At 51.1% G+C, this 25,505-nt stretch overlaps 1 protein-coding gene across 1 annotated transcript; it reads right to left on the bottom strand.

Annotated features, from left to right (window-relative positions):
- Positions 1-10,444: 10,444 nt before the first annotated feature.
- On the bottom strand, positions 10,445-10,918 carry PIRT (phosphoinositide interacting regulator of transient receptor potential channels). The gene has a single exon (XM_057713886.1). It carries the CDS (start codon positions 10,916-10,918, stop codon positions 10,511-10,513), a length of 408 nt encoding a protein of 135 aa, XP_057569869.1. The 3' UTR covers positions 10,445-10,510.
- Between the last annotated feature and the right edge of the window lie 14,587 nt (positions 10,919-25,505).

Here is a 25,505-nt window from a genome sequence, read left to right as displayed (position 1 = left end):
TCAGCTAGACAGAAGAAGAGATCAGCGTAGTTCAGGCTGAGGAAGGAGCCTATGGAAAGAGGCAGAGGCATGATGTACTGGGTTGTCCTCATGTGTGGGTCTGGGGTGAAGGGTGGGTGGCAGGAATGTGGAGAAGCTGGGGGGCCCCCCAGGGAGGCCTGCACTGGATGGAGACGTGCGAGCTCTGTCTGCCGTGGGATGGAAGCAGCTAGCCATTCAGGGGCGGCGATGACATGATCAGAAGTGCCGTTTAGAAAGATGCTCTGGTTGAAATGAATGGAGAACGGATTAGAGCAGGACAAGCCTGAAGGCAGGGAGACCAGTGAGGAGGCTGTGACCTAACCCAGAGACCTTGGGGATGGAGAAAAGGAGAGGATTCCTCGAGGTGTTCAGGAGACAGACCGGATGCAGAGGGTGTGGGAGAGGGAGGTCCGCCCTGTGTTCTGGATCAACTAACTGGTGGTGTCACCCGTCGCTGACACACGGAACACGAGGCTGGATTTGCAGGAGACGGTGTGGGGAGACACAAGGGATTTCCTTTGACACCGGTTGAACGTGAGTTGAGGATGACCCAGAGGGAGAGGCCAGGACTGTCCAGGCTGGGATGTGCGGTCTGGAGCCCAGCACGGCTTTCGGCAGCAGTGCTGATCTGGGGGACATTGGTTGAAGCTGGGGGTGGGGGTGGGGTTTTGGGGCGAGGGGTGGCTAGCACAGAGAGATCGGGGGCTGACTGGGCGCGTGGGGAAGAGGATGCCAGAGAGGCTGTGTGTGTGACCGGGCAGCCAGAGTAGCAGACGGACAGGCAGATGAGAGCCACCACCCGGCAAGGCTACAAGCGTGGTGTCCCCACCAGGTCCTTCAGGGCGGGGCTGGTGTGGAAGTCACCCCAGAGTGGGGCGGAGAGGGAAGGGTGGGGAAGAGGAGGCGTGGCGGCTCCCCGCCTACGCCTGTCCCTTCCTCCCTCAGCTGGAAGCTTCTGCCCCAGACCTTCACGAGGCTGCTTCCGTCTCGTCTTTCAAATCTCAACACAAGTGTCCCCTCTCAGAGGAGCCTCCTGTGGCCACACTGTCCCCTCCCCCTGTTTCTTGACTTCACAGCCCTCATGACCCTTTGGCCCCATCTTGTCCGTTTGATGATGTCCTTGTTATGTCCTGTCTGCCTCTAACTGGGGAAAGCTCCAGAAAGCAGGACACGCTGTCCATTTTATTCACATCCTTCTCCCAGCGCCCAGGCGGCCCTCCCGAGCTGCTCTGCAGCCGCTGGTTGGAAGCATAAATGGGACAGTGTTGTCTTTCACGGCCGAATGGGAAACGGCTTTGTGAGCCATCCCATGGCCTTCCCTGGTCCAGCTCCCCCTTCCTCCCTGCAGTTCAGGCTCCAGCAGCCCTGCAGTGGCCACACCCACCCCAGTCTCTTCTCATCCAGGAGCAGGCCTCACTCCCTTTCACCCTTTTGTTGGGCTGAACCTGAAAGCAGCTGCCTTGGCCTTGACTGCAGGTCACACACACTTGGCGCCGCTCATTAGTCTGGTTACTCAGCACAGTTCCTGGCAGGGAACACGCCCTCTCCCCCAGGAAGGGCAATTACATGGAGATTTTCTTCCCTCCCCCAGTCAATGGGCACCTTGGACTGTTTTGGCAACTGTTCTTGGAGCTAATTCACTTGGGGTTCTTCCCTGGATTTTATGAGGTTCTTACTGGATTCTAAGTGAAAATGTGTACATGTGTGTTAGGCTGGGACAAGGTTCTCTAATAACTGCAGTGATGCTACAGGGAGAGCCCTGCACGCGGTTGCCAAATTGCTGTGTTTCTTTGTTTGAAGTCAGATACCTCAGTCCCACCTGGAAGACGCTGTAGGGCTTGACAAGCTCAAGCATAAATCCAGCCTAATCAAGGATTAGGGAATTCCTGCATTATGTTTGTAGCCTGAAATTCTCTCTTCTTGTGACGGAGATAATACCAGTATCTGCCTTTTACTGAACACCTACTATGTGATGGTGCCGTGTTAGAATTTTCTGTGGCCTCATTTCATCCTGACAAGGACCTAACGGGGTAAGTACCATCCTCACACACAACTGAAAATCGGAGCTAGGAATGGGGTATGCACGTTCGCTCGTGGACTCAGGTGTGTTTAATGCCAAAGCCTCCAAATTTTCCATGGCCGTAAATTAACCACTAAATAAGTAACCACTAAATAAGTGGTTACTTTTCAAGCTGGATTTGACTTGGGCAATTGTGATATAGGCTCCTGAGCAGCTTGGTGGGAGGAGAAAGTGTGCCGGGAAAAGAGAAGAGTGAGTGAGAAAGAGCCAGACAGGCTGAGAGGAGGGCAGAGGGAAAATCTTCCAGGCAGAGAGAAAGCTCTGCGCGAAGGGCAGAGGTGAAGGAGCAAGGTGCGGATGAGGGTCTGACAGCCGCTCAGCCTTTACAAAGAGATAATATGGAAGGAAGAGGCTTGCTAAGATTTTGCATTTGGGAAAAATATCATCCTTTGAAGGATGCGGAATGGATTAGAGGAGAACAAGACAGAAGGGGGAGACGAGTTTGCCAGTAAAGTAATCAGAAAGATGGATGACACCGGCTCCAGAGGGTATATTAGTGGGGCAATGCTAGCTTCTGTAACAGGCAAACCCTGACATTTTGCTAGCGAAACAGAAGTTTATTTCTACTTTATAGACCCGTCCAGAGTGGTGTCCCTGGTCTTCATGGGGCTTTCCTTACTTACTGTCATAATCAGCTCAGGCTGCTATAACAAAATACCATAGACTGGGTGGCTTAAACACAGACATTTATTTCTTGGAGGCTGAGAAGTCCAACATCAAGGTGCCAGCAGATTCATTTTCTGGTTTGCAGGTGATCACCTCACTGTGTGTGTGCTCATATGGCCTTTCCTAAGTATGTGGGTGCAGAGAGAGAGTTCTTCTGTTTCTTCCTGTTTTCATAACAGCACTCATCCCATCACAAGGGTTCCACCCTCATGACCTCATGACCTCACCTGAACCTAAGTACCTGCTAAAGGCCCTACCTCCAAATACCATCACATCGAGGGTTAGGGCTCAACAGATGAATTTTGGAGAGATGCAAACATTCAGTCCATATCACTTCCCTTGGTGACTCAGACCCAGGCCTGTGGCACATTGTGGCTCCTAATCACAGAGCCAGGAGGAGAAGCCCTCTTCCTCCAAGGCCCAGCCCGGCAGAGTCATGTGCCACTTCTGCTCCCGTGAGCCCATCACGTGGTCACACAGAGACATCAGGGATCCTGGGACGCGTGGCCCTGATGGGACAGCTACTTCACTCCTCACCACGGTGGGGAAACATGGGTTTTTCTGGACAGTGAACTGCCTTGACCTCAAGACAAATGGCCATCCTTGAGAGGTAGAAATGACAGGCTTTGACGATTGATGGGGACTGCCTATGAGGCAGGGGGGGAGATAGGAGTCAAAAAGGTGGGAATGAAACTGTTGGCTGGCATCAGGCCCCCATTCTCTAGACAGCACAGTGCGTGAATCCCCCACCCCCCAAATCAGCTCACACATAGTTGGATAGACTTGCATTCTTTCCTTATGTAAAACCATTCAGGAGAATGTACTGCTTTGTATAGTCTGTGAACATTAATAATAACTTATATTCAGGGCTTAATACATAAAAGCCTTATGTGAGTTATCCCAATTAATGCTCAGGAAGAGGCAGGCACTGCTAGTAACCCCACGTGCAGTTGTGAAGATGGAGGTATGGATGAAAACACTGACCCCAAAAGATATCTGCACCACCATATTCACAGCAGCACTATCTACGACAGCCAAGACATGGAGACAACCTAAGTGCCCATCAACGGATGACTGGATAAAGAGGATGTGGTCAATATACAGCGGAATACTACTCAGCCATGAAAAATGAAGCCTTGCCATTTGCAACAACATGGACGGACCTTGAGAGTATGATGCTAAGTGAAATAGATCAGAGAGAGAAAGGCAAACACTGTATGCTTTCACCCCTGTGTGGAAAATAAAAAACTCATAAAGAAACAAGCAAACACAAACAAAATAAGTGAACAAACCAAAGCAAAACAAACACGTAGATGCAGAGAACACAGTTGTGGTTGAACAGAAGGGAGGAGGCGGGGGACAGAGAAAAATGGGTAGCAGAGATCCACTGTACAGTGATGGATGGAAACTAAATTTTTGGTGGTGAGCGTGTTGTAGTGTCTACGGAGACAGAAATATAAGGTTTTCACATGAAACATATAATGCTATATATCAATGTTACCTCAATAAAAAGTTAAAAATAAATTAACACTCGAGCACGTGCACACACATGCGTGTGTGCGCACACACACACACACACACACAAAGATGGAGACATACACAAATGAAGTAGGTTGTCCAGGGTCAAAGACCTGGCAAGACCAGATGGGATGTGAGCCCTGGTGGGTGGGCTATCTTTTGAGTCTGTGCTCCCAGCCAATATACAACCCTCTATGTTTGTGAATTCTGGTTACTTTAATTTTGACAAATGAGGAGATTGAAACCTGGGAGAAAGAGAACTGAGTGTCTAGGTGTCTCCTCCTCTGAGTGGTTCTAGTGTTATAGACTCCTCTGTAAACCAACAACCCCTTCCCACTCACCCCTGCCTCAGCTCTTAGAATAGGTGGGACAGCCTGACGGGTCACAGAGCCTGACAGGTGCCTTGTACGAACCCCACTCTTTCCCCGCCCACCACCCCAGTGCCCAGTCTGAGGGACATCCCTGCTGCCTCAGAAACAGGAGAGCAGGAGGTCTGGTACCATTGTGGTCATTCCGCTCCTGCTTTACCCATCCCCTATCTCTTTCCTTAGAGACATAGACAATCCTTTGAAGGATTTGGAGGACACATACATTGCACTGATTTGAGACCTATTTATGATCGTCTTTGTTCTAAATGTATTGGTTCCAGATCTCATCAAATAGGGTTTGGGCTTAGAGGAAGAAAAGAACTCTTTCCCCAGACTTGTCACGTGCATAAATAGGAAATGTATTTGGGTGCAAGTAACAGACCCAAAAAAACAGTGACTTAAGTAAGATGTTATTTGTATCTCATGTAAGAGATAGCGCCAAGAAGTCCAGTAGCTCCCTGGATGTCATCAATGTTGTAGGGTCTTCTCTTTTTTTTTTTTTAATTTCTTTTTTTATTGGCGTGTGGTTGCTTTATGATATTATGTTACTTTATACTGTACAATAAAGTGAATCAGCTATACATATACATATATCCCCTCTTTTTTGGATTTCCTTCCCATTTAGGTCACCACAGAGCATTGAGTAGCGTTCTCTGTGCTAGACAGTAGGTTCTCATCAGTTATCTATCTTATACATAGAATCAATAGTGTATATATGTCAAACCCAATCTTCCAGTTCATCCCACCCCCTTCCCTCTTGGTATCCATACATTTGGTCTCTTCGCCTGTGTCTCTATTTTTCCTTTGTAAGTAAGATCGTCTATACCAATTTTTTTCAGATTCCACATATATGCGTTAATATACGATATTTGTTTTTCTCTTTCTGACTTACTTCACTCTGTATGACAGTCTCTAGGTCCATCCATGCCTCACAAATGACCCAATTTTGTTCCTTTTTATGGCTGAGTAATATTCCATTGTATGTACATACCACATCTTCTTTATCCATTCCTCTGTTGGTGGACATTTAGGTTGCTTCCACGTCCTGGCTATTGTAAATAGTGCTGAAATGAACATTGGGGGTGCGTGTGTCTTTGTGGATTACGGTTTCCTCTGGGTATATGCCCAGTAGTGAGATTGCTGGGTCACATGGTAGTTCTAGTCTTAGTTTTTTAAGAACTGTCCAGACTGTTCTCCATAGTGGTTGTAGCCATTTACATTCTCACCAACAGTGTAGGAGGGTACCCTTTCCTGCACACCCTCTCCAGCATTTATTGTTTGTAGATTTTGTGATGATGGCCATTCTGACCAGTGTGAGATGATACTTCATTGTAGTTTGGATTTGCATTTCTCTAATAATTAGTGATGTTGAGCATTTTTTCATATGTCTGTTGGCCATCTGTATGTCTTCTTTGGAGAAATGTTTATTTTGGTCTTCTGTCCATTTTTTTGATTGGGTTTTTTTTTAAATTTGATATTGAGCTGCATGAGCTGTTTGTATATTTTACTTTCTGCTCTGCTATCCTTGGCTAGGTATCCATTCCTAAGATCAGTTCACATCAGTGCCAGCCGGTCTGAATCCTCCTGCTGGTCAGCAGAGGAGTCTGGCCTGTGGGATGAAGACTCACTCTTCCAAGGCCACCTGCTCCGACAGAGCTGCCCTGTGCCGGGTGAGACCCCCATTCCTGCCTCTGAGCCCTCACTCTGTGAACGCCCTGGGCATGGTGCCTGGCACTTAAGAGGCAGTCAAAACGCCGGCTTCTTTCCTGCCTTTCCTCCTGGCTCCTGGCCACTTTCCCAGCTGGCATTCTGGGCCTTTGCTTGTTTTGTGCCCCCTGCCTGTCTGCTGGCCCTAGCTCCACTCCCGCTGTCCCTGCCTGGCAGCCTGGAGCCCAGCACGGTGACCCTGTCGCCTTGGAAGAGCGAATGGGGTGGGGATCATGGGTGTGGCCTGCGGAGCCAGCTCACCTGGATTTGCATCGTGGCTTGATGTCCTAGCTTAATGTCCCCGTGTCTCACTTATCTTATCTGTAAAATGGGGAGGATGATAACAGTAGTGCCTCCGACAGGCTTTTGGAAAGGATCGAGTGAGTTAAGGCATCAAGTTGCTGGCATGCACTAAGCGCCCAAGAAATGCTCATTATTTTCAGCCTGGGTCCTTCCTCTGCTCTTCAGATACCACTGCAGAATGTCCTTGCCAGCTGCCACTCATCCCTTCTCCTCCCGTTCCCTCCTCACAGTCCTCCCTCCCCCTCCCCCACCAAAGCCCCTGTGGCCCCCGTCCTTGTTGCCCAGAAGCTTCACCAGCTACGTGCCCAGGCAATTCCCTTGCACTATTTAATATCAGACACATTTGGGGCTCTGAGTTTTAGTTTTCCAGGGACCTCTGATCTCTCAGGGCTGGAGAGGGTGACAAAGTGATGGGTGCAGGGGACAGGAGGGAATGGGGTGTCATGACTCTGCAATGCTGCAGAAATCCGAGGAGGACTGAAATACTGCTGGCTTGTCCAGACCCACAACCATGCTCTCTTTTTCTCTGAGGATGGAGCAAGCTAGAGCAAGCAGAAAGTCAAGGACACAGTGAGTCTGGTGGGGAGCCAGGTAGAAGAGGGTCAGGATGAAAGACCTAGAGGACAGAAGAAGCTGGGCCGGGAGGAAGGAAGACAGATTAGAAGGAAAGAGGAGGCCACAGAGGTCCTGGGGGCTAGACGGCCACCCCTTCTTGGGCTTGTTCTCTCGAGTTCCTGGGGACATTGGCAGGATGACCCTGGGGTACCTGCCTGCCTCACCCTGAACCACGGATTCATTCAGGAAACTTCTTTTTCATTCCTCAATACTGGGCTTGTTGGGAGGAAGAAGGTATGAAGCTTCTGCTCTGTCTGCTCCATCAGCATCGCAGAGTGGGGCCATCAGCTCCTATGGGGCCCCTAAGGAACCAGGCATGAAACCCACACAGTCCCCTTTCTCCCAGACAGCACGTTGCAGGGAAGGGCGCGCGGTGATGGGGCGGGGGCTGGGAGGCATTTTAGAGGAATGGATTAGTGGTAGAGTCTGGAATTCCTGATGGCACAGAATGAAAACACAGCAGACACTGTCAAACAGAATACAGTTCAACATCCCATCCATTCTTTTAGCACTCACGTTAAACGGAAGCCACCCAAACAGAATAGCCGTGGGTGGGGGAATACCATCCAGTAGCCAAATGCATGGATGCTGGTCCTGACCTCCCAGCCGTGGCATGGAAGGAGTCATGGTGGGGATGCTTTTTTCCAGAAACGTGGCATCTGACCTGGGCATATCTGTTCCTCAGGCTTCTGGGTGGTGATGGCCTTTGGCAAAAGCCCCTCAGCGTGACCCTGGCATGCGCCTTGGTCCACGTTCATGTGAGGGATCCCAGTGGGGGTGAATGATACTTGGGGATCTTTCGTCATTTTTCTTGCTGAGCAACTAGCTTAAGGAGCAGGGAATGTGGGCCAGACTGCTGGAGACTCCAAGGTGAGTCCAGACCTGGGGCAACTTCTAGAGTCATGTCATCTCCAAACTGCCCTCCGCCAGGACACACGGGGTACAGCATCCACCTGGGCCCTCCTCCCACAGCTGCGCCCACTCAATAAGCTTGTGGGGAGAGGAAATGAGACCCTGCAAGTGTGGATTCCTAGTGAGCCAGCTGGGGGCCCTCCCCATTTGCTCCCAGGTAAGAAAGCATCAAGGAATGTGAGAGTGACATTGTAGGGCCAATATGGAATCTGCGTTGCCATCAGAGAAAAGAAAACCATGTGTAAGTCTGGTCACTTGAGGCACTGGAACCACAATTAGTGACAAAGTACTTGTAACACCCCATGTTTGGTCCTGACCGCCTGTGTGCAGGGGACAGGTAGGCTAGACGACCCGGTCACACAGTCATTCTGGGTGAAGCTCAAAGGCCACAGGCTCCCTGAACTCTGGCCCCTTAGGTGGGTGGAGCAGGAGGTGTTCCCCGTGTCATGAGTACCTGCCTCCAAGGAGTTTCCCATGATGCAGAGGGAACATGTGGGGTTCTGACTCTGCATATGGAACCACCATGAAGGATGGAGATACCTGGAGGCCTGTTGGGGAGAGAGAGGGAGGGAGAGAGAGAGAGGTTGCCATGGTGACGCAGTGAAAGGGGTGGTGGGCAGGGGCAGAAGGCTGAGAAAGCCTTCCCCTCGTTATCAGATGCTCTCCACTGGGCCAAGGACCTAGCGCAGCCTGGCTTTCTTCCAGGTACCCTCCTGGTCTGTCACGTAAGGTCCTCCGGATGCTGTAGGAAGCCCCAGGTCTGGGGAGCACTTACCTCATGGGCCCTCCCCTGGAAACCCCCTTCCAGTCTCTGCCACAGACCCAGGAGGCCCTCGACAAGCCCCAAGGAGCTGTGCTAAGGCATTTGGGGAAGGAGGGTGAGGCAGGCCAAGAGAGGGGCTCAGGTGACCATGGGAGGTTAGGGAGCTTGCTACGCGGTTCCCTACTTGGTTGCCGCTCCCCTCCTGCCCCAGCTCTGCACACACTGCTCCTGCCCCGAATGCCTTCCTTTCTCCTCTTCCCCAGCTCTCCTCTTCCCCTTGGTCCTGTTTGGATGGTACAGCCTCCAGCACGCCCTCTGTCCTCTCCCAAGGCTGGGGCAGACCACCCCCTCCACGTTCCTGCCCCCACCCTCACTTCCCCAGCAGGTACTCAGCACAGGGTGTTCCGGCCACCTGGTGCCCTGGCTGTCTCTCTCACTTCATAAGGAAGATAAGCACAGGGACCTTCTGTCTTGCTCTCATCCTGGGGCCTGGCCCAGAGCAGGGCCCTCACTGAATGTTTGCATGGTGGTGGGTGGGGGCAGGGAGAGCAGAAGTTGGGATTTTCTAAAGTAAATTCCATCTCTGGAAGCCTACAGACACACAGATGTGGAATTCGAGCTTCTTGGTTTTGTTTCTCAATGGAGGTGAAGAAGAAAAACATCTTACAGCTTCCCTGTGCAGCCACTCTCCATCTGGCTGCTCTCGAATCGTGGGGTAGGAGCAGGTGTGGAGGAAAGAGGACGTTAGGGCAATATGCGCTTGTCCTTGGCTAAGTGTCAAGTTCAGAGGGAAGAGTAGTCATGGAGAAGGAGTTAGAAGGTCAAGGGGAGTCTGTGACACCCCCTAGCACACCCCACTGCCTCTGGTGTAAATACTGTACAACTAAGGGTTAAATTTCTTCATGGGCTGACTCCCAGGACCATTTCCAGAGGAAACATGCCTTCTTGGAAAGTGTTTTTTCCCCGGCCACCCTTCACTGCTCACTCTTTGGAATGTTTGATACTTGTGACTTGTCTGAGTTCTTGAAGTGCAAGCCAGCATCTTGCCCACAGAGAGAGCTGTGGCGGGCCAACCCAATGGTCAGATTGTCCCTCCCCTCTGCGAAGGAACTCTGTTGGTCAGTTTGGGTTCTAGAAGGAAGCAGAATCCAGTTCAGGCACTCAGATATGTAAACAGGAGGTTCTTCTCAGGGCATAGCCCACCTCAAGGAATTTCCCAACATGCATAGCGCTTGGCAGAGAGCGTTAGATGAGGGACACCTGGATGCACGGGCAGGGGTGAGAGCCATGAAAGGAGATGGCTGTGGCCAGGATCTGGGTAGAAGAGTCGCTGATAACAGAGAGACTATATGAGATCATCCAGCAGTACCTCCCAGCTGCACGGAGGGTGCAGCCCCGAGCTTGCTCTTTCCCACGGGGCCAAGAAGAGGGTTTGCCTGAATCAGTTTTATGGCAAACTCCACCCCGCAAGGGGCCAGGGATGTTGGACTTTGGTCATCATACCTTCTCCTGGTCGAGGTGGCAGGGTGATGGGGAGGACAGTGGGCGAGACCGCCATCAGCGATTCAGGAAGAAGGACTTGAGGTTCTGGAAGAAAACTGACTTCTGTCTCTGCTTCTGCTTCTTCTTGATAATGGGCACCCACACCAGCCCGCACACCAGCATCATGAGTCCCAGGGACAGGAAGGCAGGCCCTATCATCTTAAGGACGTTGAGGTTCTTGTCACTCAGTTTCAGGGTGTAGGCCAAGCAGGTGATGACCACACCGAAGAGGAGGATGGCGCCGCCCACGGACATGATGACGATGGGCTTGCGGTAGATTTCCCAGTTACTCCTGGGGGCGGTCGTCCAGACAGACTCACTCCTGGAGCTGATGTACAGGGAGCTGGCGGTCTGGCTGGGCAGCAGGTCCTTGGATTCTGGAGACTTCTCGTCGACCTCCAGGGCCTTGGGGAGGTCCTCCATGGTCACGGCTCCTCGGGACTGGGCACCCGGTACCGGCAACAGTTAGGAGCAAGGGCGAGGCCCGAGGAACCCTCACACAGCCTTCCTGTTCTCAGTATCCGTCTCCGGCCTGACTCTCAGTGGAGGGCCATACAGGACGTTTGTGCCGAAGCTAAAAGAAAATCAGATGAGATCCACATAAATAAGAAGCCGCTCAAGCTGGTATTTTCTTCCCTCGTGAGAGAGAAATATTATATCGCTCTCATCAACTGTTCTTATTATTAAAATCAGGGAACAGTGGTGCCCTTTTAAAAAAACGAACAAAAGCTACAGTTTAGGGAATGGCATCTCATTTTCAGACTCAACCACTTTCTTCTGTGTGATCTTGAGTGAGTTACGACCTTGGTCCTTGGCTCCCCGCTCACCCCCCCAGTCCCTCCTCCCGCGACCCCAGTTTCTTCCTCCTTTGTGTTTCCTGTTCGGCCACCTCAGGCCCCACTCAAACAGCATTTACTGATAAACCTTTCTGTGAACGGGAGGGGAGAGGTTTCTTTCCACAGCAGCAAGTTTCCCGGGAAGGTGGGCTACTCATCCCAAGCAGAGTGGGTTCCCCCTCCCCACCCCAGATAGGCTGAGGGGTGGGAGGGGTGCAGTTTTGGAAACCGGGGTATCAGGATAAAGGAGATGGTGGGTGTAGCTGGTGGCTCCCAAGCCCAGCACGCTGGAACCTGCTGCTTCCTCTCTATCCAGACACCTCTACCTGTAGAAGGGTCCTTTGGTGAGTGCTCTCTCCTCCCACACGTCCTACAATATTCATTTCAAACCAATTTTCCCCAACTCCCACCTTCCCTCCACCCTTCGCAGCAGCTCAGGCCTGGACCCCTGGACGCGTGCTCTCCCTTTCCACAACAAGACCCCTCCCCTATAACCGAGGGAGGACATGAGAATTGTAAAATCATCAGGCCTTCAGAATGTGGATATTCGCCTTCGTGTGTACTCATCTAGAGATAGGATATTGGGATCTCTGCTTCCAAAGACTTTGGGAAATATGACGACAGGCTTTTATAAGTACAGCTCACAGGAGTCCGCGGCTGCCATGTGGATCCCGAGGTGTATTTGCGTAAGCGAAGCCATCGTTTTTAAAGTGATCTTTCCTCTTCCCCGGCGGGCTTGGTGGGGAGCCATGGGCTTATAAAGAGTGTGGTGAAATCGTAGCCGGGAAGCTCACGTTGGTTACCGCAACCTGGTTTCTCCTGTGCGGCTTTGACATCTTCGGTAGGATGGTCTCTCCAGGTGGCCCTTTCAACCACTTGGCAGCGAAAACCAGGGTGGAAGTGCCTGCTGCCTTCAGAGGTTGCGGATGTTGTGATGGAGGAGTAGAAAGTCTCAGTTGTGCCCGAGGCTCACTGGGCTGGGTCGGGAAGGACCAGCTCCTGTGAGAGCTGCCGTCGGGGTGCGAGTCGGCCACGGCGGATGCCGGGTGATGGACTCCCAGATTCTGAGTGAGAGGCGGGGACAACCATGCCTTTTGGACACACCTAACACACACTAGTCGGCCCTGCAAGGAGGTCATTCGTTTATTCTGCTTTTAGGAGGCCCGAGACTGAGGCCCAATGAGATTTAGGATCGTGGCCCAAACCTCCCCCAAATTCATAGCTGGCTGTGTCAGGATGGAGGCCAAGGTCTTTGGACTCAAGGCTCATTGCGCTAGACCTCGCTGATGGGGATGAGCCCTGAGGGTCCTTCCGCTAGGACAAGGCCTGAGTTTTTCACTCTGGGGTTCCATCCTGCAGTAAAGCGACCTCTCACTGAGTATGGACTGACATAGATAAGTAGTTGTATAGCAATTCACTCTACAACGGAGAAATAAGAACACTGATGTTAAGTCTTTCATAATGTTACATTATTTATTTAAAGACCTGTTTTTACTCTGAGATTATGTCCTTCCTTCTTTTTTTGGCATTGGATTATTCTTCACTTTATGAAACAACCGTGAGGGGAGATGCTCATTGCTTTTGCTGGTTCCTGTACTGACCAAGAGAAGAAGTCAGCCATACTATGTAGATGTCTATCTACTTTATCTGTGTCTGTCTGTCTGTCTGTCTATCTATCTATCTATCTATCTATCTATCTATCTATCTATCACCTATCATTATCTACCTATCTATCTATCCTCTATCATCTATCTATCTATCTATCTATCTATCTATCATTATCTACCTATCTATCATCTATCTATCTATCATCAATTGTAATACCCACAAAATCACCAAGAATGGTGACCTTTCATTTAGTGGACTTACTTAGGAAGAGGGCAGATGCTTGAGATAGAGAATAGTCAGCGGGGTTCATCTTCTGGGCAGTGACTGAAAGAGAGCACATCTCCTCCCTTGAACAAGGCTGAGCTCTGTGCCTTCTCCCCCACCAGGCAGGAGGCAGCAACAGCTCTGCACACAGGCGCAAGTGGGTTGGCTGTGGAATGAACACTGTGCTGGGTTCCCTCACGGTTCCAGCATGTCACTGAGCTTACTCGTAGGCTCTGGTGTAACAGCAAGATCCAGGTTTTTGACACCAGAGGGACCTCCGTCTGAACCCAGTTTGTCTCCTGTAAGCTGTGGGCCCTTGGCGGGTTACTTAACCCACCTTAGACTCACTAGTCATGTATATAAAATAAGGATCACAGCACATCCGCCTCATAGGGTGGTGGTGATAGTCACATTTCACAAGACCCTACTTCATTGTGTGACACGTTATAGGAGTTTAAGAAATGGCCCCCGTTGCTATTATAATTATGTTCTTTCCTGGTCCCTGTTTTCCCATCTGTAAAATGGAGAAGATAGGCTGAAGGACGTCTAAAATCATTTTAGATGGGTCCATAGGTGGTGAAACAATTCTGAGAATCCAGGCTTCCTGGAAATCACCAACTCACGGGCAGTACGAGTTTTACAACATTTTATTAAAGTCCTAAAAGATCCTATTTGTTTTCTGATGCCAGGGTTTCTCAACAGTGGCACTGTTGACATTTGGGGGGCCAATAATTCTTTGCTATAGGGGCTATCCTGAGCATTGTGGGATATTCAGTAATATCCCTGGCCTCTGCTCACTAGATGCCAGTAGAAAATCCCCCCTCCAGTCGTGTTCATTAAAAATGCCTCCAGACCTTGCCAAGCGTCTCCCGGGGGCATACTCGATCTGGTGGAGAACCTCTGATCCCCAGGCTCTCCCCTCCCTTCTAGTTTGCAAACTGCCTCAGGGCCTCTGCATCCTCCACCTGGCACCCCTCCCCCCGCAACATACACTCAGCAGGTGCTCAGAGGACTTGGTCCTGATGCTGCCGTTCTCTAGGGGACCAGGTAACACCTGGGGAGCTGGCCCAGTGAGAAGAAGCACACTTCCAGGTCCTGAGTTCCTGGGGGTTTGGCCTATACGTCTCAGAGGATCCCTCACTCCCTGCAATGGGTTGACTTGTCCACTCAGAACCTTAGAAAGTGACCTTTGGAATAAGAGTCTCTGCAGATATGATTAAGGGAAGGATCTCCAGGTGAGATCATCCTCAAACAAATGAGTCCAAGAACTGGTGTCCCTGTAGAGAAAGGAGAGAAAATGGAGCAGGCAGAGGGGAGGCCACGTGACGATGGGGCCCGAGGGTGAAGTGATGTCCCTACAGGACCGGGAAGTGCAGAGGGAGAGAGGATGCGACAGACCCCCCCCCAGAGCCTCCAGAAGGGGCAACTCTGAGGACACCTTGATTTTATTACTCGTGAGATGACAAACTTCCACTGTTTCAAGTGACTGAGTTTGTGGTAATTTGTTATAGAAGCCCTAAAAAATGAACACACCGCCATCCTTAAATATCCCCACACCTCAGAGGTGGGTGAGGACAGAGGACCTGAGGGCTGGGCCGGGAGGAGCCAGTGGAAGGCCCAGCCCGGGCCTCCTGGACGAACCCAGGAGTTGAATGTCAGCTCAGCCCCCAGGGCAGCAAGTTGAGAAGGGAGATTGGGTCCTTCTCCCCTGGAGGCATGTCTGGGGTGTCAGGAGGCAGATGTAGTGGGTGGAGATGTATCTGTAGCACAGGACTAGGGACGGGCAGACAGCAGGCTGGCGCCAGGAGGGAGCACAGGTCTGGGACCACAAGGCACGAGGAGGAAAGAATGAACCCCACGCCTGTCCGTGCAGGACCCCAAACGTGACACGGAGCAAGAGAGGCCAGACACATCTTCCAGTTACAGAAGATTCAAAAACATGTAAGGCAGTCTGTGCCCTTAGAGGTTAGGGTAGAGCTTACCTTCAGTGGGGGTGGTCACTGGCAGGGGGACGCGGTGGAGGCTTTGGGGGTGCCGTCACGCTCCGACTCTCGGTCTGGCTGCAGCCGGTGGCGTGGGTGTGGATTATTTGAGCTGTAAGCCATGACGTGACTACTTCCCCGTGTGTACGTGAAAGATCAATAGAATGTTTAAGTAGGAAAAATTTTAAAGTGTAGCTAAATGCGATATGTTCCTCTTTTGGGTTCTGGCTAGAGGAAACCAATTGTATATCTTGGGATGATTTTAGGGAAGCTTGAATTTGGATTGGATGTTAGGTGACACTAAGGATTTAAAATTTGTGTTCAGCAGTGACAGGGCAAGACTAAGGATGCAGGGGCAGAGAATGGACTGGAGGACACGGGGTTGAGGGGGCAGGGGGCGAAGGGGACGCTGGGACGAAGTGAGAGAGTAGCATAGACATATACGCACGACAAACTGTAAAATAGATAGCTAGTGGGAAGTTGCTGTGTAACAAAGGGGGATCAACTCGATGATGGGTGATGCCTTAGAGGGCCAGGACAGGGAGAGCAGGAGGGAGTTGCGGGAGGGAGAGGATAAGGGGATATATGTATAAATACAGCTGATTCACTTTGGTGTACCTCAAAAGCTGGTACAAGAGTGTAAAGCAATTATAGCTCAATAAAGAGTTTAAAAAAATTTGTGTTCAATATGATAATGATACTGTGGGCACAGAAGAAAACGTCTTTATAGATATGGAGATGCATCTTGAAATAACACACAGGGATGAAGCGTCGTGATGCCATGATTCACACGAAAACACCAAACTCCAGATCAAATACTACAACATGTGAAAAGTTATAAAATCCAGGTGGAGGTTGTATGGAAGTTCACTATCTTACCATCTCTACTTTTAGGTATGTTTGCAAATGTGTGTAATAAATGAGACACTGAATGTACAAATGGACAGTGGCTGGACATGTATAATAATAGAACCCTGACCCACAACCTGCAGCCACCAGCCCAAGAAACCACCCCATTATCTACAGTAACTGGCCCAGGAAGCCAGCCTGCTAACCGTGAATCAGACTTTCAGGAAGTCAGACCACTATCCCTAGTAACCAGCCCCACAAGCCAACCGGTAACTGAAGACAATGACTTCTGATAAATATACCAAAACAATTCCATTTGCAAAGGAAAGTCATTGCAACAAAGGGTGCTGGAATAACTAAATATTCACATGGAAAAAAAGAAAAAAACCCAACTCCTTCCCACCTCATACCATCAACAGAAAATGAATTCGAGATGGATCACGGATAGAAGCTGAACATAAAAGCTAAAACCATAAAGCTTTTAGGAGAAAGCACAGGAGAATATCTTTGAGACCTGGAGGTTGGCAACGTTTCTTAGGGTAGAGGAGGCAATAACCAAGGAAGCAAATAAAATCAATAAATTAGATTTCACCATAATTTAAAACTCCTGCCCCATTAAAAGCTACTGGGAAGAAAATGAATAGGGAAGCTGTGGGCTGGGAGAGAATTTTAGCAAAATACATGTTTGTCAAAAGATTTGCATCTAAGATGCATAAAGAACCACTACATGAATAAAGGCTTGAGAAGATATGCAACAGGAAATGCAGATTGAAACCGCAAGGAGATACAGCCACACACTTGCTAGAATGGCTAAAATGTAAACACCTCACAATACAAATGTGGGTGATAGTGGGGAACCACCAGCGCTCCAGTGCATGGCTGGTGGGGATGTAAAATGTCATGGTCACTCTGCAACAAGGTCTGGTAGCTTCTTATAAGGTGAAACACACACTTTCCCTTTGAGCCAGCAACTCCACTCCTAGATATCTATTTGTCCGAGATAGATGAAAACCTGTGTCCCCCAAAGACTTGCTTTAAGAATATTCATAGCAGCTTTGTTCATAACAGCCCAAATCAGAAAACAGCGCAAGTGTCAATGAACAGGAGAGAAGATGAGCACATCATGTGTACTCACACAACGAAATACTACTAAACAAGGAAAAGGAACAGATTTCCGATACACACACAGCATGGATGAGTCTCAGAGACATGGCGGGTGAGAGAAGTCAGATATAAATGAGCACATATAGTGTATGTTTCCACTTACGTGACATTCTAGAACCTTCTAAGAACTCAGCTAAGGTGACAAATCTCAAAACAGTGGTTCTAGGGGTGGGGAGGAACTAACGGGGACTTTCTGGGGTCACTGGAAATGTTCTAGCTCTAGATACCGGTGTGGGTTACGTGGAGGACCCATTCGTCAATATGGTACCCTAAGATGTGTGCATCGATACTCTGCGGAAAAGAACTGTAAACATCGTAATAATGCTAGTCAAGTGGGTCAGGCTGGGGAGCAGGTGAACGTATAGTTAAACCAAGGATAGCAGAATGTTGATAATGGTTGAAGTCATATGATGATGGAACTTGGGGATCCAGGGTAGGAAACACACTATCCCAGAAAAGGAAAGTAGGGGTGTGGGCAGCGGCAGAGTGACCCCAGAATAAGGCAGGGATGTTAAAGGGAAATCTGTGAGGTGAGAGAGTCACCTGGCTCTCCTGGGAAACACTGCCTGCTGATTCTGAGGAAGAGGAGATCCTGAGAGAAAGAGAGGGTGCTTCCTTGAGAAATTGGGGTTTGCGGACAGAAGATGGAGATGGTGGTGGAGGAGGAGGTGGAGATAGAGATGAGATAGATGTGAGAAATGGAGGTGGAGGTGGAGGAGGAGGTGGAGATGGAGATGGAGGAGGAGGTGGAGATGGAGATGGAGGTGGAGATGGAGATGGAGGTGGAGATGGGGATGGAGGTGGAGATGGAGATGGAGGAGGAGGTGGAGATGGAGATGGGGGTAGAGATGCAGATGGGGATGGAGATGGAGATGCAGATGGGGATGGGGATAGAGATGGAGGAGGAGGTGGAGATGAGGATGGAGATGGAGATGAGAGATGGAGGAGATGGAGATGAAAGATGGAGGGGGAGAGAGAGAGAGTGGAGAGAGAGAACGAGAATTTCACCATTTTCACATTGTCCCTGGAGAGATACCATCCCTTGAAGGAAAACAGACTTTCAGGGAGCCAGGAGGCCCTGGACAGAGCAAAGACTAGGTTTGGTTGGCTGAACAAGCGTATCCAGAAGGAACTGTCTCTTAATCTTGTTAGAGCTGGTCTCCTTATCTGTCGTATTTGTAATTGGCCAGGTATTCAGAGACTCCGTCTGCAGATATCCATTCAGTGTTTGACCACTGACCTTGTGTTCCCCAGGTTGCTATACAGCGCTCGGCTCACAGCGCTCCCCAGCACTGCAGCCCCCATGTGCCGCCCTCTGCTAGACGCGGAGCTGCAGACACAACTCAGAAGACAACGTCCGTCTCCGAAGAGGAGCTCCGGGCGCCCACATGTCCCTGTTCAGTGGTGTCTCTCACAAACGAGGTAAAGTGATGTCTCAAATGAGAGGAGAGAGGACAGCAGGAACCTTCTGGCTCTTTCTCAGTCACTCAGATCCCCCAGCATCTGGTTGAGTGGGGTGTGCGGATTGTGGGGGCTGCATGTCCAGGGTAATAAGGACCAAATACGCTTCCCTCCGTAGATGCTCGTGTGTCTGAAACACACCACTTAACGGGGCAGCAGTTGAAGGTGAAATAAGTGGGTCAGTGCCCTGGAGGTGACCAGATGCGCATTTGTCCTTACAGGGCTGGACACTCTTCATTCCCTCCCCAAGTCCTTGCAGGGCTGGGCCTGGGGCTTCCTCAGCTTCCTATGTGCTCCAGCAGGCAGCTCGGTGCCTGGCTGGGGCTTGGGACTCGCCAAACATTTAAGTGATTCAATAAATAGGAGGCTGCGTCAGGAAGGCTCAACATTGTCACGTCAGGTCACCGTTGCTGTTCCTCTCATGCAACTGTCAGCCATCCCCTTTGTTCCTAGGCGGGGGTGCTCGGATGGGACTGGCTAGTGGGGGGTACGAGAGGCGGCTCTGAGAAGCAGGGGGACCCTCTGACCCGCTTCCCATCCCCCTCCCTTCCCTCCCTGGTCTCTGATGGATGGACACCTCGCCAGGACTGGTTGCTCTCTGCTGGCTGGCCTTCCTGAAGTCTCCAAGGTTCCCTGAGCAGCTTCTCCAAAGCAGAAGCTGCACACAGTGCGTTCAGGGAGGGTCGACACTTTTCACACAATAACAGTAACTGTCGTTTCTCTGACTCTCATTATGGGCTGGCAACCATGCTGAGTCCTTTATCTGCATTGCGTCCTTTTACCCTCCTGACAAGTCACTGAGGGTAGGACAACTATTACTTCCTTTTGCAGGTGAGGAAACTGAGGATCAGAGAGGTTAAGTGACTTGCCCAAAGTTACTCAGCAGGCGACTAGCGAACCAGGCTTGAAAGGGGAGGTTTGGAGCCTGTCTGTCTCCAGAACCTGGGTTCAGGCCTATTCTGCTCCCCTTTGGGATGGTTTTGAGGTTTTGGTTATTTTTTAAACTGGAGGAACAGTGAATGGAGAATGTATTTGAAATTGGGGCACTGGCTGTGAACAGAACGGTAGAGGTAGCGGCTTTGGGTGAGGGGTTAGGCCAGCACTGCTGGCTGGAGCTGCTGAGGACGTGTGGGCTGAAGCCGGGGGCCGTGAGCTGCAGCCAGCAGAGCAGCAAGAGGCTTGTGACAGAGGCCACAAAGCCACCACCACCATCATCCCAAAGGAGCACAAAATGCCTGGTACCCTGACACCTTCTTCACCTGGAGCATCTCTTTTAATAGCTCTACCAGGATGGTACCCTTACTATCATTCCCATTTTACAGATGAGGGAGCTGAGGCTCAGAGCTGCCTGACCCCAAATCCTGGTCTTTACACTGCACTCTGCTTGCTCAAAGATGGAGCCTGCCCTTCCCCTTCATTTACTGCCATCGATATTAATAGGTTGCCAGATGTAGCCAATAAAATGACAAGGTGCCCAGTTCAATCTTCATTTCAGACAAGCACTGAATGCTTTTTCTTATAAGAATGTTCCAAATATTACCCGGGACGTCCTTATACCAAACTGTCTTTGTTGTTTATGCGATATTGAAATGTCACTGGCAGCCCTGATACTATAAGAGGCCCCGTTGAGCTTGGGCCTGGAGTTATCTGTCCCTTCCCGAGCTTCTCCTCCCTGATAGGAGCTGGACTGTTCTGAGAACTTCAAGGACTGAATACAGGGGGGAGAGGGCACATGTCTCACAGGCAGAGGGAAGGGTCGTCTGGTGGGAGAAAAGGGGCAGGTTGCAAAACACAAGGGATAGAAATAACACGATTCCTGAGAAAGACGCCAGCGTGGGTTTGTATTTGGAATCCCAGAGATGTGGAGGGTCTTGCGCTCTCCCCACTGCAGTCCCCACGGTGCCCCGCCCAGCTGTCACTGCTGGTCGCTGTCCTCCCCCCAACAAGACGTCCCGTTGGTGACCCCTTCCCTCTGATAAGGTGAGTGGAGCCTAGTGCCTGAGCTGATAAAGCAGAGGCCAGAGCGTTTCTGAATCCGCCGCTGCTGTCACCAGGGTGCCCATCTGTCACCTGCTCACGGTGCTTCTAGGAAGGGGAGCTCTCCAAAGGTCACACTCCACCTAGACAGTGCCGCTCACCTCGTTCTTCACACCATGCAGCCGGCGCCCAGGCCCTGCCCGGTTACAAGGTGGAAAACAGCTCAGGTGATAACGTCTGCTTTTCCCCGGGTGTATGTTCCCCGCAGCACACGTCTGCCCTACCTGTTTTGTCCATGTGTACACGTGCCAGCCTTGTTTCCCCTTTCCGACACGGAGCCTGCCCCAGCCCGCGTGCTGCGACTTGTTTTCCTGGCACCTGCCCTGGGCGCCTGCCACACCTACAGCCAGGAGGGAAGGACCCGCAGACGCTGAGATCCCGTATGGGATGCCCAGGAGGACAGTCTGGGTCTGCGGTCCTGCCCATGCGCTCTGGGAACTGAGGGTGGCCTTGCACCTTGACGTCTGGCTTTTTTGTTCCTGCCTCTGTTGAGGTTTGGGAGGGCGGTTCCTTTCTGCCAATGGCTGTGAAGGGTGAAGGCTGGATGCTGTACGGCAGGGCGGAAGCGGCCACCTGCACACAGCTTCCCCTCCACCAGGTGCAGAACCTCCTCCCCACCACCGCTCGCTGCCACGATTCTCACAGCGCAGCCCCTCCAGGCTGCTAGTGGCTGGCTCTCCCCCTGCCCTCCCAGGGCACAGCCCCCCTCCCCTTTGCCAGCCGTGCCCATGTGCCTCCCAACTCCAGTTCACAGACTCAACACACTATAAAGCAAAGTTAAAACCAGCTCGTTCCCCTGGAGAAATGGAAGGAAGGGCAGAGGAGCAGGTCCCCTCCTTACTTACTGTCCTCAAGGTCCCCGGGAAAGATAGGGGAGCTGGGGATCACACACAGCTTGCACCAGGAGGAAGCCGGCAGTGAGTTTCTGCTCAAGTTCTCACTCCAGCCCCAGGAAGCCTCCCTGGCCCCATCCAGGAGCCGCTGTGCTGAGAATCCCAGCTTCGAGCAGGCTCCAGCGGGATGAGCTCACCAGGATGTGGGCTAATGGGTTAACCCTTGGCAGGCCGCTGGCAGAGGCACTTGAGATAGGGCTTCAGCTCAGCTCTGCTCAGCCGCTATTAGTGGATCTTGTGAAAAATTAATGAAGCTCCTCTGCAGTCTGTCTTCAAGTTCCGGGGAGATATGCATGAGGCTGGTGTCTGGCCAGGGCTGCTTCTCCTGACCCAGGCTCTGAAATCGGCAGACCTGGAGTTCCGGGGTTGGTGGAGTGTGTGATGGTGATGGCGGTGGTGACAGTTGCCAAAAAGTGGATTACCCAGCGTCTACACTGTACAGATACAGTGCAGGCCTTGGCCGTGAGACCTGGGAGCCCTCTCTGTTCTGAATGTTGGAGAAAGCATGTGTAGACTTACTTAACATCCTCGGTTCCAAGATGGTCCAAGGGGTACCTCTGGGAACTTCCCAAGGCCTATGGGTGGGCACCCTGTGTGACAAAATGCCATGAACCCGCAGACAAAGGTCAGATGAACACATCGGGTCGTATCTCACCCCGGGCCCAGACATCTCTGAACTAGGGGCAAAGCAGCATGTCCACCCTCACTTCTCCCGCCTTTCCTGACTGTGGCCCTGTGCTTTTCATGTCACTCATCATGGTGATAAGAAGTGAGGGAGAAACATCACCGCCGTGGTGGGGCAGGGTTTCCATCTCTATTAACAGTCATCACGATGTGCTTTGAGAAGCTGGATGTGAGCTGTTGAGTCACCCAGTCTCAAGATGCAGGTCTGCATCCCGAAGCCAACAACCTAAAGTCCTGAAAGCCAGGCTGACCCTCCATCCTCACACCAACTCGAGATGAGAAGCCTTGCTTCTGGCTGGCTGCGGGCTTTGGGGGGATGGGGGTGGGGTCCCTGCTATGGTAACAGTACCTGGGGTTGCTCCCTCTGTGTCCTGTAGGGGAGGCTCTGCCAGGAGTGACCCCAGGTAGCGAAGACCAAGGCAGGAGTGGGACTCGTCCATCCCTGGCAGCTTGTGAAATGAGCATGACATTTCCAGCCTGGGAAGGCTCTGCAGAGGTTGAGGTGTGATAAAAGACTGGAGAAGCAGAGGGCCGGGAGGGCCGGCCGTCCACTGAGCTGCAGGAGGGGGTCAGGCTGAGGGGGCTTTCCCTCTGGCCTTCACTGCTTAGGGGATGAGTGTCCAGGGGAACTGGGCTGGGAGGCCTTTGAGGATGTTGCTTGCTTTGCCTTCATACTCAAATCAGTTTGTCAAACCAAATGGCCAGGCTTATGAAGAAACCCTGGGATGAATGATTTTGCGATGCAAATAATCAGATCATTTATTTTTCCCCCAGTTCAGATTTCTGTGCTCTCCCCTACCCTCTGCAGGGCACGGCAGGCAGTGCAGTAGCAGCCACTGGTAAGACAAATCTGGATCTTGCATTTCCTCCATGTCAGGCACCCGTCTAAGTGCCTTATGTGTACAATAATCCACGTATTGCCCCGCATAATCCTATCGGGTGGAGACGTCAGGTATATTATTATCCTTATGTTTGAATTTGCACAAATAACTTCCCTGAGCCTTAATTTTTTCATTTAAGTGGATGTGATCATTGCTATTTTAGAGGTTTTGTAAGCATTATATAAGAAAATGCACATAGCAAATGCTTAATGAATATATGTACATATTGTCCATGCATATATATTCACACAGTACGTAATCATAATATATAATACATGATATATGATTAATATATTACATATAGTAGACAGAATGTATGTATTATATAGTGTCTATATGTATATAACATCGATGTGTATATGTACCTGCGTGTGTGTGTACTATATATATATATACACTTATATAAGCACATATGCAAATTAGAGGGGATCTGGGTCCAGGAGAAAGTGTCCAGGTAGAAACTGTGCTGTCTGCAGGCTCCTCCCCAACAGGACAGAGGAGGAGGCCTGAGAAGCCCGCTTGGGCCCTGGACAGTCGACTCCAAGTGTCCCGGGGCGGGGGTGGGAGGGAGGAGCTGCTGCTGCAGTTGTGGTATTGAGGGGGCGGATCGCAGGCACGGGCCCTGCCTGGGGGATGGCTGGCGGCCCTCCCACTCCCCATCCTGTAGCTCACAGCTGCTCTGGCTCAGCTCTGCCCCTCACCCAGCAAGCCCAGAGGTCCTCACACCCATGGCACAAGGGCTCACTAGCCATCACCCCTGGCACGACAGGGTGACCAATGCTCTTTATTTTTTTCATTTGTCACCCTTCTACATTTTTTTTTAAAGTATTTTAAAGCAAATCTCAGACATCTCTTCTTTAGTGAATCCTTGCAAGTGGAGATGTGTATCTCTATAATATATAATAGATAAGGACTTCCTTTCTTTCTTCCTCTTTCTTTTTAAGACAGTAACCACAATGCCATCACAGTCTCACTTGAAATGTAAACGTTCCTTAATGTCAATACCCATTCTGCACTCACATTTCCCTGATTGTCTCAGAAGTGTCTTTTTATGGTCAGGTCTCCATAAAGCAGGCTCCTCACAAGGGCCGGCCCTGCACTTAGTGTGTCTCCCAAGCTTCATGTCATCTGTAGTGGCCACTCCTGCCTCTGTTCACACCCTTTAGTTACTGACGACTCCAGGTCGTGTGACTTGCAGAACCCACATTCCGGACGTGGCTGGCTGCTTCAGACAACTGAAGACTTCCTGTAAGAGAAATGGACATTGGCAACTATGCTAAAGTGCAGACCTTAAATGGTGTTATTTAACCTTTTCCTCTTTTCTGCAAGCGCTGGGTCTTGATTTCTGCTGCAGCTGGGGATCCTAGGACAGGGCCTTGGCAAAGAGGTGCTGCTCAATGTGGAGTACATGGCCGAGTGAATATCCACATGGCACCTTGCAGTGTATAGAGGCCTTCTGCCTGCACGCCACTGGGTCCATGAAGCAGCCCCGTGACACAGGCAGGGCTGCGTTTTGTGTGTGCATCTCAGCTGTGCTGCCGGGACAGGCCACCAAGACGGGAGAAGCCATTTGGTCTTCCGGGAGCCCTCATATCATGCCAAGCAATTGATCCAATCAGGCAGCCCCAGGGAGAAGCCACCACCTTCCGCCTGCTCCTCCCCACCCCTGTGTTAATCTCTGCCCTCCTTCCTTTCCCATCGGGGGTGCCCTGGCCAAGGAGATAGGACTGTGGCCCCAAGTCTCTGCTGGTCTGACCCCTTGGTGCTCTCAAGACAGGCAAGTGTCTCCCTAACTGGTCCCTCAGGCTGGTCAAGCATCCCCCTCGCTAAGCCACACAGCCATTTCCTGAGGCACCTCCATCTTTGCTTTTCTCTTCTTGTCTCTTGAGATGCTCCTGTTCCTTGTCTATCTGTCCGTCTTCCTCCTCGACGGCTTCCATTTCTCGTACATGGCAGTTCTCAAGATGCCTTATTTCCTTGGGGGACACACGAGGAGATACTGCCCCTTTCTTTCGCAGTATGTATTAATTGAGCAGATGGTGTGCGGCCAGGTCGGGTCCAGCATGGGGAATTGGGATGTCCTGGCGGCAGTGGGAATTTCATGATGTGAGGGGGTGTGTATGTGTGGAGGTAGCTGGGGATATGAAGGAGGAAGTGATGGTGGCATGAGAACGAGTGAGAGTGGAGCGGGGCAGGAAAGAACATCTTTTCGGGGTGTGGTTCCCAGGGCCGCCAATACCTGCCAGGACCTGCCCTCCTCCCGGGGTGGTCTGAGACCCCCAGCCCCCACCAAGGAGCAGGACCCGGACCTGGGCAGCCGGGCGGGTGTGGTCAGAGGGCAGGAGGCGGTG

Source organism: Hippopotamus amphibius, chromosome 17 (assembly GCF_030028045.1).
Source record: "Hippopotamus amphibius kiboko isolate mHipAmp2 chromosome 17, mHipAmp2.hap2, whole genome shotgun sequence".
In the NCBI taxonomy this organism is placed as follows: Eukaryota; Metazoa; Chordata; class Mammalia; order Artiodactyla; family Hippopotamidae; genus Hippopotamus; species Hippopotamus amphibius.
The sequence above is the reverse complement of the archived record's forward strand: the minus strand, read 5'-3'. Positions and strand labels throughout refer to the sequence as shown.